Here is a 12,799-nt window from a genome sequence, read left to right on the forward strand (position 1 = left end):
TAGAGTTTTTGCCCAGTATACACGAAGTTCTGGGTTTAATCCCCACATCACATACGCTAGGTATGGTGGTACATGCCTATAATCCTGGCACTCATTGGTAGAGACAGAAGGTTCAGAAGTTCAAGGTCATCCTCAACAATACAACAAATGCAGGGCCAGCCTGGGTTATGTGAGATGCTACCTCAAAAAGTCCAAAGGTGGTGTGAGCAGGCATAATTGTGTGGAGAAATCATTAATGTTGATCAAAGGAACAGGCCTTTTTCAGCACCTTAGATAAATAACACACTCAGTAATTTCTCAAGAGCAGCTGGGGGTGTGCTAGAGAGATGGCTCAGCAGTTAAGAGCATTGGCTGCTCTTCTAAAGGTCCTGAGTTCAATTCCCAGCAACCACATGGTGGCTTATAGCCATCTATAGTGGGATCTGATGCCCTCCTCTGACCTAAAGTCAATAGAGCACTCGTACATAAAATAAATAAATCTTAAAAAAAAAAAAAAGCAGCAGGGACACAACCCTAAATGTACTTGGGGACACGCTGCTGCAGGCTCCAGGCTAGACGGGTCCCAGATGATCCAGTGGCTTCCTCAGTTTTTGTAGGTAACCATCTCAGGATCTCATGGTACCCAAGTCCTGTGTTGATGGCTTGGGATGTAGGGCAAGAAGAATCAGGAGCCCTGAATGGGGTGAGGGAAAGGAGAGGGTGGGGTAGGAGGCAGAAAGAGGCTTCCTGCTGTGCTGGTGGCTCAAGGTGGTGGATGGGTGTCCAGACCTCTTTACTCTGTGATTAAACCAATTTATTTCTGTCGGGGTCATTTGTGGCAGGAAGCCCAGCCCAGAGCAGATGGGCCAGTGCCCGCCATATTGAAAAGGGGATCATTCGTTATGGGTGTGATCGCGCAGGCTGGAGCATTGAAGGCTAGGATAGAAATGCTTTAATTTGCTAAGGCTGGGACCAGGGGAAAATATTGTGACTGGAGACTGAGTTTTAGGAGGCAGGGAGTTCCCATCCATCCGTGCTGTGCCTCATTGCTGTCATTTCTCCACTTCTGGAGCTGCTGCGCTCAGGGTTCAGCTCTTTCACCTCTTCCCAGCTGCCCCCTGGCTCCTAGACCCCAGCCCCCACCCCAGGTTGGTCTCTCTGTGTCCCAAAATGAACCTTCCCTTCTCCCTGGGGAAACATCTGTTTCATCCTGAAGCATCTTAGGCGACAAGAGGACTTCCTATCCTTTGCATCCAGAATGCTCTCAGATGCCCGGAGTTACAGTCATTACTTGGCATGTGGGGGTGGGAAGAAGTGGTGGGGCCCAGTGGGAGGTCCTCAGGTCTCTGAGAACGCACTTGAAGGGGACAGTGGGTCCCCGCCCCTTCCTCTTCTTTTATTTTCATGTTCTGGCCATGACATAATGGTTTGGCCCATGGACTAAAATGTCCCCAACCCTGAACCCAAACAAACCTTTTTGCTTTATAAGCCAATGGCCTTAGGTATGTGTGTTCTAGTAACAGGAAACTGACTGATACAGGGCTGGAATCTAGTTCATACCAAGGCCACGATGGCAGAAAAACACAGCTGCGTCTTGAAGGGACTCCATGACACCGCTCATCGGAAAGGGTTCTTAGCCATCTTCTCACAGGGCTGTTGCAGTTTTAGTGAAGGCAGAATGAAGCCTCAAGCAGTATCTTGGCATGCAAAAAGAGCCACCCTTTAACTGACTTTTAAATCCCTAACACGGCTTTGGGTGACAATGTTTGTGGGCAGTTACACATTTCACCCCCAAGTGAAAGTGAACCCAGGTAAGGTAAGTGGCTTGTCCAAGGCCAGACTGTGACAAAGCCGGACCTTGTCACCAGGTCCTCTGATAGTGGGTCAATGCCCCTGTCCCTGCCCTGTAATATCTGAGTGACTCAGACGTCATGATTCCATCTGGCGCCGCCGAGCAGGCTCACCAGACCCGCCATCCTGGGATCATAAATAACATTCTTCAGGCCCTGACACCTATGTTCACCCACGCTGCTCGTGAGCTTCTGGAGCTTGGGAGTGGTTGGGAAAGGGCCACAGTGTAAGTCACATGTTTCTCGCCGCCTCGAATGGTGTTTCTTCTGTTCATTTTCATGACTCAATCACTGCTGAGAACAAAAGCAAAGAATCACGACAGAATTTACTGCATGTTTGTTTTTAATTAAATAAGGCAGGCAGGCAAGCCACCATGAGAAAGATTTCACATTCTAGTCCATGAAGCAGACTCTGAACAGTTATCAGCTCTCAGACGAGAGCAACAGAACCGGGCTTTGGAAGATTATCTGCAGCCACAATGAGAACATGTAGGTCGGTGACAGAGAGAGGCTGGGGCTATGTGTGGCTGCACGGGAAGCAGAACAGAATGTATCCCCCTACATACACATGCATGTACTCCTGAGCACACATGCACATGCCATGACTGTTCAGACTGGAAAGATGTCCTGTACCATGTAGCCACGAGGCAGGGCACTGGGTCCAGGTACCAGCACAAAAGAAACATTCGTAGGACCCACTAGGAAGTGGAGGATGGTGGTGAGAACCAGGGACTAGAATATCCAGGGGAGGAGGAGACTACATGGGAGGCAAAGTTCAAGCCCAAATATAGTGGAGGCAGGTGACACGGATGCTCTGTTCGCCTGGTCAGAAACTGACCCACGGCGAGGTCACGGTAAAGGAACACCGTATCTCTATCTTCAGGAATACGTAAGGAGTCTGTACCCACACAGTGACAAGGACACAGGTCAAAGGATCTTGACACTTTTTTGTTTTGTTTTTTTTTGTTTTTCGAGACAGGGTTTCTCTGTAGCTTTGGAGCCTCTCCTGGAACTAGCTCTTGTAGACCAGGCTGGTCTCAAACTCACAGAGATCTGCCTGCCTCTGCCTCCTGAGTGCTGGGATTAAAGGCGTGTGCCACCTCCCGGCATTAAGACACTGGAAGTTACAGGCTCTGCCTGTACTCTTGAGTTGTAAGGCATGGTTCCACTGTTTCAGAGAGTGTTTGGGGTTGGGAGGGGATGTGGCTATGCTCCGGGAACTCACTGCCTCCTTGCATCTTGCTGAGCCAGGATCTTCATAAGCAATACACCAGCTCCAGGCCCTGATTTTAGTGAAGTTCCCTTCTTCCCAGGTGTACAAGTTGGGAGGACCCATGTGGCTTCTCGGAAGTCTGGTCCCTACCCCTTTCTTCCCCCCCCTCCCCTGTCTTAGAACCGTCCCTCTACTTTTGTGGTGGGACTGCCTTGAGGATGCACCTGCCCTTGGAGTCCAGCACCTCTCAAGGGCCAACCCCCTGGCCAACTGAAGAGGGCTCTAGTGTGGAAGAGGACCGAGGGATTTGGGGGCATGGGACCAAACCATTTGCTACTCCTAACTCCTCCTGCCCTCCCTTCCGGCTAGAGAGACAATGAGTTTCATTGGTTGCATTTTCCACCATGGCCCAGACACAAGCAATAAGAGTCACCGCGATAGGCCACCTGGGTGCCCTTTGATCTTTGGGGTTAGATCAGCAGTTGCCTCATCCCATCAACAAGGTCATTTCTCCATCTGACCCTATGCTAAGAGCCCCTAAGCGGAGATAGTCTGCCCTACATTGTCCCTCTCCAAACCTGAGGTTTTTTCCTGGATGGCTGAGCCTCAGGGAGATGTCTCAAGGCTATGTCCACCCACCCATCCACCTGCCTGAGTTGTTCTGTTGCTGCAGACACCTGAGCAAAGGCAATACAGCAGAGGGCCCTCCTATTGTACTTCGGAACAGTAAGAGACCCACAGAACCTCTTTATCATCCTGGGCTTCCATGAGCTGGTCCTGTCTCATCTTCTGCACAGTCCTCAGGTGTCCTAATGCGTGCACGGCATGCGAATCGTTTCTATTATTAATGCTATTATTATTACTTGTACTTCTTGATTAGCGTACAGTTTTCAGTCCCTGCAAATAATACCGTCTCTTCTTTCCACAAAATAAATAAAGTCAACTTGCTGTGCACACAGCATTGTCCACGTCCTGAGAAGTCCCAAAGGTCCACTGTGGGCATCTGTCCTTTGAGAGCTGAGACACAGATGCCTTGGCCCCTGGGACAGGGAGAGGGAAGGAAACTCTCACCTCGGCCCCTCCCACCTCCCATGTGCTGAGAAGGGAATGTGCTCTGCATGGGGGGAATGGAGAGAGGATATCTGCACCCCTGGCATGCCCACAACATCATGTCCCCATCGAGCACCAAGAGCAGACGTCCCTGTGACCTCAAGCAGGATCAAGTCTTCTACACACTTGCTCTTAGATGATCAAAACCTATAGCAGAGATCAGCTTGACTGACTCTGAGTTCACCCATGTTTGGGACCCAGCAGCTGAGCAGGCAGGTCACAAACCCTACAATATGGGGGGTGTGCTGCCATCGTCCCTTCCCCACATCAGTGCTAGCCATGTCTGCTTCCACGTGACTACGCATTTGGTGTCTGTATCACTCATACCAGCTCAGTCCTGGGCTTTGACGGTGCCAGCTGTAGCAGTTGGTCCAGAAATAGCAGTGTGGTAAGCAACCCCCACTGTGGAAGTTCCGAGGCTAGCCTGGGTTCTGTGCCTCAGCTCACAGGGAGGGAAGAGCTTCTGCCTTGGGGAACCTAGCTGCTCAGTCAAAGGCCTCTGAACCCGCCTCCCGCCCCCCCTTCCCTCAGCCACATGTTAGGGCTTTTAAGAGATTTTTTAAAAAACCTGTTCTGGAGCAGGAGTACAGACTGCTCTAGATGCTCAGAGATGTTAGGCTGGGGTCTTAATTTTTTTCCTTGCAGAGTCTGACCTCGAAATTGATATGTAGTTGCACCTTGAACTTTTGGCTGCCAACCTCTACTTCCTGAGTGCTGGGATTACAGGCATGTGCCAACATACCTAGCTGGTGTAGTGCATGGAACTGAAACCAGGGCGACGTACACAATAGATAAACACTATAGACGCTGGGCTACCGACCTAGGGCCCAATGGCAGCTTCTGAGAGTCATTCTACATGAGTTCACACAGACATGCATGTAGGTCCCTAGGGGGCGCTGAGTGACTCTGCTCCTCCTAGGGGAAGTCCCCTCCTTCTGGTCTACCCTTTACCAGGAACCAAGTGTTCCCTGCAAGGATCAGCCTCGATTAGCACGGAGGAATGCTCCTACAGAAACAAAACCCCAAACAGCCTTAAAACAAAAACAGCACCAAGCCATAAATAACTTAAAAAGCCCAAATAAAATACCCACCCATCTTGAGTTGAGCATGCCTCTTTCCCAGAACCCTAAAGTAGACATTCCTTTTAGACACCAGCTATAACCATGGCAACCCGAGGGCTGACCTCTGTCATCTAGGAGGGAACTAGCAGGCTGCTGCTCAGGGAAGCTGAGTCTTCTGTGGCTTCTTCCTGCAGAGCACTCTGAACTTTGGCTGGCTCTAGAAGGCGCTGGCTGGAAATATTAGGCTTATGAGCTGTCTTTTGCTTTCAGGGACCAAAGCTGGGCCTGCTGATTAGGCCTCAGGCAGCCTTCAAAAATGGGCGTGTTCCCGAGGAGTGATCAGGATGGAGCCTTTGGACGGCAGTCATGTGAAGGTTGGTCATGCCATCTCTAAAATATTCTGCCTCCCAGCTGTGGCGTGTGGATGGGTCAGACGAGGTAGCCATGGCAACCCCAGATGCTTAGCGGTGATTCAGAGACCAGCATTCCCCTTCCAGCTCTGGTCAGGGCAAAAAGTGTCACTGTCCCTGAATTTGGCCCCTCTTCACATAACCCTAAAAATGTAACTTAAGGCTCCTGTTTAAATATGTGATACAGGAAAAACAAAAACAAAAAACAAACCAAACACTGCGAGCAAAAAGAACGGGGATGCTTTTCTATATCAGTGTGTGATGTGTATATGATTGTGTGTGTGTGTGTGTGTGTGTGAGTGAGAGAGAGAGAGAGAGAGAGAGAGAGAGAGAGAGAGAGAGTTTATGATGCTTTCTTGTCTCTGTGCTGAAAGTACACATATGTTTTATTTTACGTTTGTAGTGCTGGGGATCAAACCCAGGGCCTTGTGCATGAGAGGCAAGAACTTTACCACTGAGCCACAGCCCCAGCCTTGCTCTCTCTACATGCACTTTGGCTGATATTCGTGAGTAGCCAGAACGGCTAATCAAACCCCTTTGTATCAGTTGGTAAACAGCCATTGTCCCCTCAGGAACTTCAAATATCCCCTTCCTCACCCTAGACTGTCCTCCTTCTTCTAAAGACTCAGCCAGATCCTAGGCTTTTCTGACTCAGAGCGGAAAAGGTTAACATTCAATATAGTAGGAGATCTGAGTGAGTGGAGCGGGCCTACGCCCTTCTGGTTGTTAAATATTTGGACTCTGGCCCACACAGGCTACAGGCCTTTGTGTGCAGCATGTTTTTGTGACAGTGTGGGGCAGAGCCGGGGAGGTGTGTCCATACACAGGAACCAGCCTGGATCTGCTTAGGACACTGCAGGCCATAAAGTGTGTGGGAATGACCAGTATCACCAAGGACACAGGGCACTGCTGTCCTCAGAGGAGCCCCGAAGTCCTGGCTGCGGCTGCACTGGGGAAACTAGCTGGCCGGAGGCATGCAGCTACAGCCAGGGCCTATACCCCCATCACTGCTCCCCATTCTGACTCTCTGCCAGGGCTGTTTCACTGCCAGGCTGGGTGTGAGGGAAGCAGGGCCAGCATTTCATGAGAAGGGATTCCCAGGGTCCTGGGCATCCCTCACTACGTGACCCAGAAGGTGCCCCGCTCCTCCAGCAGGCTGATGGAACGGTTGGTGAGCGAGGCAGCATCTCTGGCCAACTTGTAGCCAAAGAGGTGCATGGCCGGGCCGCAGGCAGCCTGCACCACCTGTGCCAGCTTGAAGGGCATGCTAAAGCGCCACTTCTCAAACTGCTCAGAGGAGTTCTTCTGAGTCGAGTAGACGTCGCTGCTGTCGCGGGCCGCTTGTGTGTTCTTCTGGATCCAGTCCTCCACCTGTGGGGTCAAGGGGATGCCTGCGAAGCCATACATCTCTCTGGCCTTTTGCAGTGGCCTGCGTGCCACATCCTCATAGCGCACTAGCATGTAGCGCCCACGCAGCCACGCTGGCTGCCGCAAGCCCAGCTCGGCAGATAGGCGGATGCTCTCACAGTTGCCCCGCAACCGCTGCACTTCATCCTCGCTTAGCCGGTCCTGCCCCTCTGTCAACCACTTCTTCCAGCTCTCGTACTTGCCCGCGAAAGCCACCATGCGTGAGGCCAGCACTGCTCGGGGGTCGCGCACCAGCTGGATGACTCGCAGGTCCAGCCTCGGATCCTCTGCCAGCGGCTGCAGGAACTCCAGCTGACGGATGCGCACAGCCTTGAGGGCCATGTGGTCCTTACTGCGGCAGGCCTCTGCCGCTAAGGTCACATTGAGTGGTCCGCAACGACGGTTCCTGCAGTGGTATTTCTCGAAGACCTTCTTGACGAAGGGTGTGCACACTGGATCCTCGCAGAGCGAGCGGCTGGATCCCCGGCGGAAGAGGAACTGAGTCAAGTGGTCCTCAGGGGGTGGACTGATGAAGGGCTCCAGCACGTACAGGTCGCACAGCAATAGCTGCTTGAGGACGTCACGGTAGACGAGTGCTGAGCCCGCCGCGCTGGCACCTCCTGCCTGGAAGGACACGGTGCGTTCGATGTGCCACAGTGGCTCGAAGAGGTAGAAGATATTGCCCTGCTGGTTGAAGAACTCGCCCACGAATGAGGAGCCGGTGCGGGTGGTGGCCATGAGGAGCACGTGGCGTCGGTGCCCTGCTGCAGCCTGGTGGGATGGCTTCTCTGCCGCAGGCTCCTGCCCCTGGGCCTCCATCGCTGGCTCGACGCCCAGCTGCAGGCTGAGATTGTGCAGGCGGCTCTGCAGCTGGGAAAAGTCAGAATCCAATTCGCTCAGGGACAAGAGAGATGCGTTTTCTGATAAAAGCAGGGCTGGGTCCGTGCTGTTGGCATCTGCCACAAATTGAGGGATCTGCTTCAGCTTGTCAGAGACCCTGAGCAGAAATAAAGAGACAAGGTCCGTGGCTGATTTGGGAGGCCAGCCCCTGTACTAGCCTAAACAGTTTTAGCTGGGTCTCTCCAGAGCATGCCTAGAGGCTAAGGATTGAGTGTGGTTGCTTTGGCATAAACCCAGGGTGACTCAGTGGGAAAGTGAAGCAGTTCATGATGGCTACATATGGGCCCACTTTCACTAAAGAACTCGGGCACTTGGCCCTCTGACGCTTCTTGCTTGTCTGGTGCAAGTCAGTAGCCGCTTCAGGAGAGTTAAGACATGCAGCAGGCATGAGCTGATTCATCTTCCCTTACCCTACCCTCCTTCGCTGAGGCTGTTCTGCAGGGCTTTGAATCTAGGAGATCAGGACTAAGAAATGGTTTTGTGTTTAGCAGGTTTGCCTCACACAGAAATAGAGTGCCAGCTCAAGGACTATGTAGCCTATTGAGGGTCACTCCCCTGAGGTTGAGTGATACACAATCTGGGCACTTTCCCAAGTTGGTCCTACCCACCAGAGTGGCCCTAGCAGAATCCTGCTTCCTGTGGGCTCAGCTTCACTCATGACATCAAGACTTGAGGAGGGGATAGGCTGCTAAAGGGAGCCTCGGTGCTAGAATAAACAAGAAGGCCATAATAGCAAAGACCAAACATCAGCTATGTGGCACGCTACGGGCAAAACATGATTACATTTTTGCATGACTGTCTCCACAAGGTGGCATCCCTAGTCACAGACTATAGAGAACCACCTAGCCCAAGTGAAGTGTTTTGCCTCAGCCCTTGCAGCTGGGAAGGGACCATAGGTAGGGGTGGTGCCAGCCTAGGCTGCCCAGGTCTCACTACCATACACATTATCTCAGCCTAAGACGCAGGAGGGGCTGGTAGAAGGGGATGTACTTCTTGTTCCCCTGAAAACCCCAGTGTCACCTCTGTCCTCAGGCTTCATTCATACCTTGATAAAGGAGACCCGTGGTTGAGTTTCTTACCTGGATATAATTTTGTTTTCCTTTTCAATGAAGACAAAAACTATGAGCACAAATGCCAGGAACAAGGCATATTTGCCCCGGATCTTCAGACTGTGTACAAAGTCCTGGGGCAAAGTGAGTCCTTTCTCCATGGGTACAGGCGGTGCCATGGGGCTCCTCAGGCTGGCAGCTGGCCCTCAGCTCAGGGGCATGGCTTGGTATCCAACTTGTCCTCTTCAGGTGGGGACACCCTCATCCTGCGGAGAGACAGGTACTCAGGGCTGTATTCCCTTTTCTATAACAAAGCCCTCTATAACAAGGCCCTCTATAAAGAGGGATTTCTTTAATAGGTTACATTTAAAGGTCAGAGGCCAGCACTCTGGAGAGAAGGCAAGGAGATCAAGAGTTCAAGGCCTGCTTCCGCTGCACAGTGCATTTGAAACCAGCCTTTTGTTTCTGCCCCCAAACAAACACACACCAAAATCGGGGACCGGAGACGTGGTTCAATGATTAAGAACACTCGTCCATGCTCTTGCAGAGGACACAGGTTCAGTTCCCAGCACCGATATGGCAGTTCACAGCCATCTACAACTCCAGTTCCAAGGGCTCTGACACCCTCTTTGCCTCCATGGCTACTGTACGCATATGGTGAACAGACATACAACCAGGCAGAATGCTCACACATAAAATAATCTTTAAAAAAAAAGTCCATGGTAAATAAAAAGCACATCTTCCAGCAGCTGATATTCTATCCAATAAATGCTGCTTATTTTCCCTTAGAAACAAGATAGCAGTAAGACACCTAAAACGTTAACAAGGAGCCAGGATGTGATAGTACAGACTTGAAAGCCTAGGAAACTGAGGAAGGAATATTTTTTTTTAATTCAATGCTAATTTGAGCTACAGAGTTCTGCTGGGCCAGCCACCTACATAATGAGTATTATGAATGAATGAACGAATGAATGGCAAGCCCTTTTATCTACCCCGCTTCCCTGAGTTTCTCTGCTGACCACAGAGACTAAAGGCTTGCACAGTCAAGCATCACACAGAATATTTAGATAAAGGAGAATTTAAGCCACTGGTCCCCGCAGTTATAATGGAGCCATGGAGCTTCAGAATCCTGACCAGTTAATGACATCACAACTACCAGTGCCACATGTTGTGATACTCGTGTAAAGCAACCTGCTGAGCTACCTGTCAAACGGAAGCACAACACACGGGCGGATTAGCACATTGGGGTCCTGTGTCCCTTATGTGGCTGTAAGCCTGGGTTGCCTCCTCCAGCATCTCCTATTCCATAGCACTCATCTCTCAAATCTCCTTGCCAAAGCGCCCTTACAAGTCACCCCTCCAGCGTGTAATAGACAGTGGTGAAAGATGCCAGGATCCCACGCCCAGCCCAGCTCAGCCTGGGCACAGCTGATGATGGGACAGTACCCTCTACCCAGATGAACAGCTCTCTGCCTGCTGGGCGCAAACAGAGACAGTAAGAGAGGATGGAATGCCGAGTTCCTCCATAGCAACTTCCATTCGGTGAGAGCCACTGTATGCCGGACCCTAGCAATGTTGGGAGTCACCTGAAGGAGCAGCACCCAGCCTTCCCGTCTGGGAGATGGCAGTGGGTATCAGCTGGGATCCATCCTCATTCACCACTCATGCCAATCAGCCACATGGTTCTCAAGAGTATCATCCTCCTGCCTCATATCTTCCCCTGGCCTTTGCATCTCCTTCTGTGATGTCCTTTTCCCCTTAACACCCTGGGAGGCTCCTCCATCACCTCCAGTGAGAGGGTGACCCTTGCTGCATTTCATCCTGGGGCCTTCACTGCCTGCCCCTCCCTCCAGCCTATCTCTATTCCTCTCCTGCCCTCTGACCATTCTCCGTTGAAGCTTTCTCTGGGATGGCCTGGGTACACTCTTCCTTCACTCTTTAGTCTCTCCTTAAGCAATAGCAGCCCCCATTTCATCATCTCAGTCCTTTCTTCTGGACCATGAGCAAAAAAAAAAAAAAAAAAAAGGCTTTGTCTACCAGTTCGTTCCCTATACACATTCCTCTCCCAAACTCTTCCCTCCTCTAACACAAGAGGGCGCCTATGAGCACCTGAACTCATATGGATGAGCACAACTGAGAAGTGGGGAGCGTCTAAGACACCCAGCCCAGTACTCGGGTGTCTGTAGCTGCTGAAAACCCTCCGGAGCAGAACACAAGTCCTCCAAGGCCTTAAGGATGGGAGCCACATCTCACTCCCAGCCTCTGTGGGCACCATCCAGCCCCAACCCTTCCCACTTCTCGCCACGTGGGAGCGCATCCTGTCTGGTCTCTTCAACAGCGCTTGTTCTTCTTAAGGTGTGCCCCAAAGCAGCGTTGTTCTTCTTCCAATATGGCCCAGAGAAGGAAAAACAAACAAAAAACCCCTATTCTTTCTCGGCCACTTAGCATCCAGGGTTCGCTGCAATGTCCCCCGCTCCAAGTCTTTACCTCCAACACTTCCCCCCCCCCCCTTTTTTCTATGTTTTCTTTCTTTCCTGTGTGTAAACGTTCTTTTTCCACTGGGATGTCTCCAATGCCTTTGTATTCCAGGTGAGGCTGGATAGGGAGACAGGAAAGCCAAGGTGGCGTGGGAAGTGGAAGAAGCCCCTCCACTCACGGGATCTGGTTTAGGTTTCCCATTCACATAACTGACAAAATCAGTAAAAACTGTGACACATTCAGGACTCGTTTTTCTAAGATATCTCAAATGAGAAGTTTTAAACAACAAACGTGTCACGTTTGTTTAGAAACACAGGCTGAAGGCTTCTGCGACCTTATCCGCGCTCCCGCCCACCACAGACCCGAGCAGTGCACCGCAGGAATGCCTTACAATTCCATTTGATTTACAAAAGAATTCCTTAAAATAAAAAAACGAACAAACAAACAAAATAAATAAAACCTCCAGGCATGGTGGCACAGGCCTTTAAATCCAGAACTTGGGAGGCCGAGGCAAGTGGCTCTCTGAGTTCAAGGCCAGACTGATTACAAAGCTAGCTCCGGGATAGCCAAGGCTACACAGAGAAACCCTATCTCGAAAAGCCACAAGAAGGAAGAGGAGGAGGAAGAATGTGGAGGGAAAAAAAAGGAAGGAAAAGAAGAAAAGAAAACCACATCTTTGGGCACTATAGCATAGCATAAAGCCACGAAGTCACACTAGTTGTTGAGACAACACTGAACCTGACTGTCCATGCTTAGATTTCATGTGTGCACTCACGTGGTTTCTCACCTCTCCGTAATAAACCTAGTTCTGTCCCACATAGACTTGTCTTGAAATTATTTTTCCTGAGGGGTAGTCAGCAGCCCAGTGTCACCCCAGTGGAAGTCGCTAAGTGACGGACATGAGTGACGAGAAGGATGGATGCTCTTCCAACAATACTTAGCCCGGTGTAAGACGCTCAGGCATTCTGTGTTGATAGGCAGTTCCGGGGAAAAGGAAAAGGCTCGCTAGTTCCACGCGTGAGTGAAGCATGTGGGAGAGAACAGACTGGACATCTGCAGCAGGCGTGTGCTAGGATGTGGGGTAGGCGGACCAAGGGCAAAATGTCATCCTTCATTCTTGAATTCTCATCTCCTGGGAGCCAACAGCTGTGTGCTCGTGAGGGGGAGGGTGGGAAAGCCCCCATGGCAACTTCTGGGTCAGAAAGGGAAGGAGGCAGCTGGGTGGGCAAGCATTGCCAAGCAGGACACCAGGTTCCCCACTCTCCTCAGGGGTCTTTCTGCTCAGGCCTCTCCCATGACTTGGCAAACCGCCTCACTGGAGAACTGGTTCCCCACATGGATG

General features: G+C 51.2%; 1 protein-coding gene across 1 annotated transcript in view; it reads right to left on the reverse strand.

Moving 5' to 3' along the window:
- Positions 1-6,050: 6,050 nt before the first annotated feature.
- Positions 6,051-12,799, reverse strand: part of Chst3 (carbohydrate sulfotransferase 3) — a 30,310-nt gene continuing 23,561 nt past the window's right edge. Inside the window, exons 2-3 of the mRNA XM_057751676.1 lie at positions 9,010-9,245; positions 6,051-8,027 (exon numbers count right to left, since the gene is read on the reverse strand). Coding sequence (XP_057607659.1) covers positions 6,743-8,027; positions 9,010-9,158 — 1,434 coding nt within the window. The 5' untranslated portion in view covers positions 9,159-9,245 and the 3' untranslated portion in view covers positions 6,051-6,742. The remainder of the gene's footprint in view (positions 8,028-9,009; positions 9,246-12,799) is intronic.

This window comes from Chionomys nivalis, chromosome 19 (genome assembly GCF_950005125.1).
Source record: "Chionomys nivalis chromosome 19, mChiNiv1.1, whole genome shotgun sequence".
Classification (NCBI taxonomy): domain Eukaryota; kingdom Metazoa; phylum Chordata; class Mammalia; order Rodentia; family Cricetidae; genus Chionomys; species Chionomys nivalis.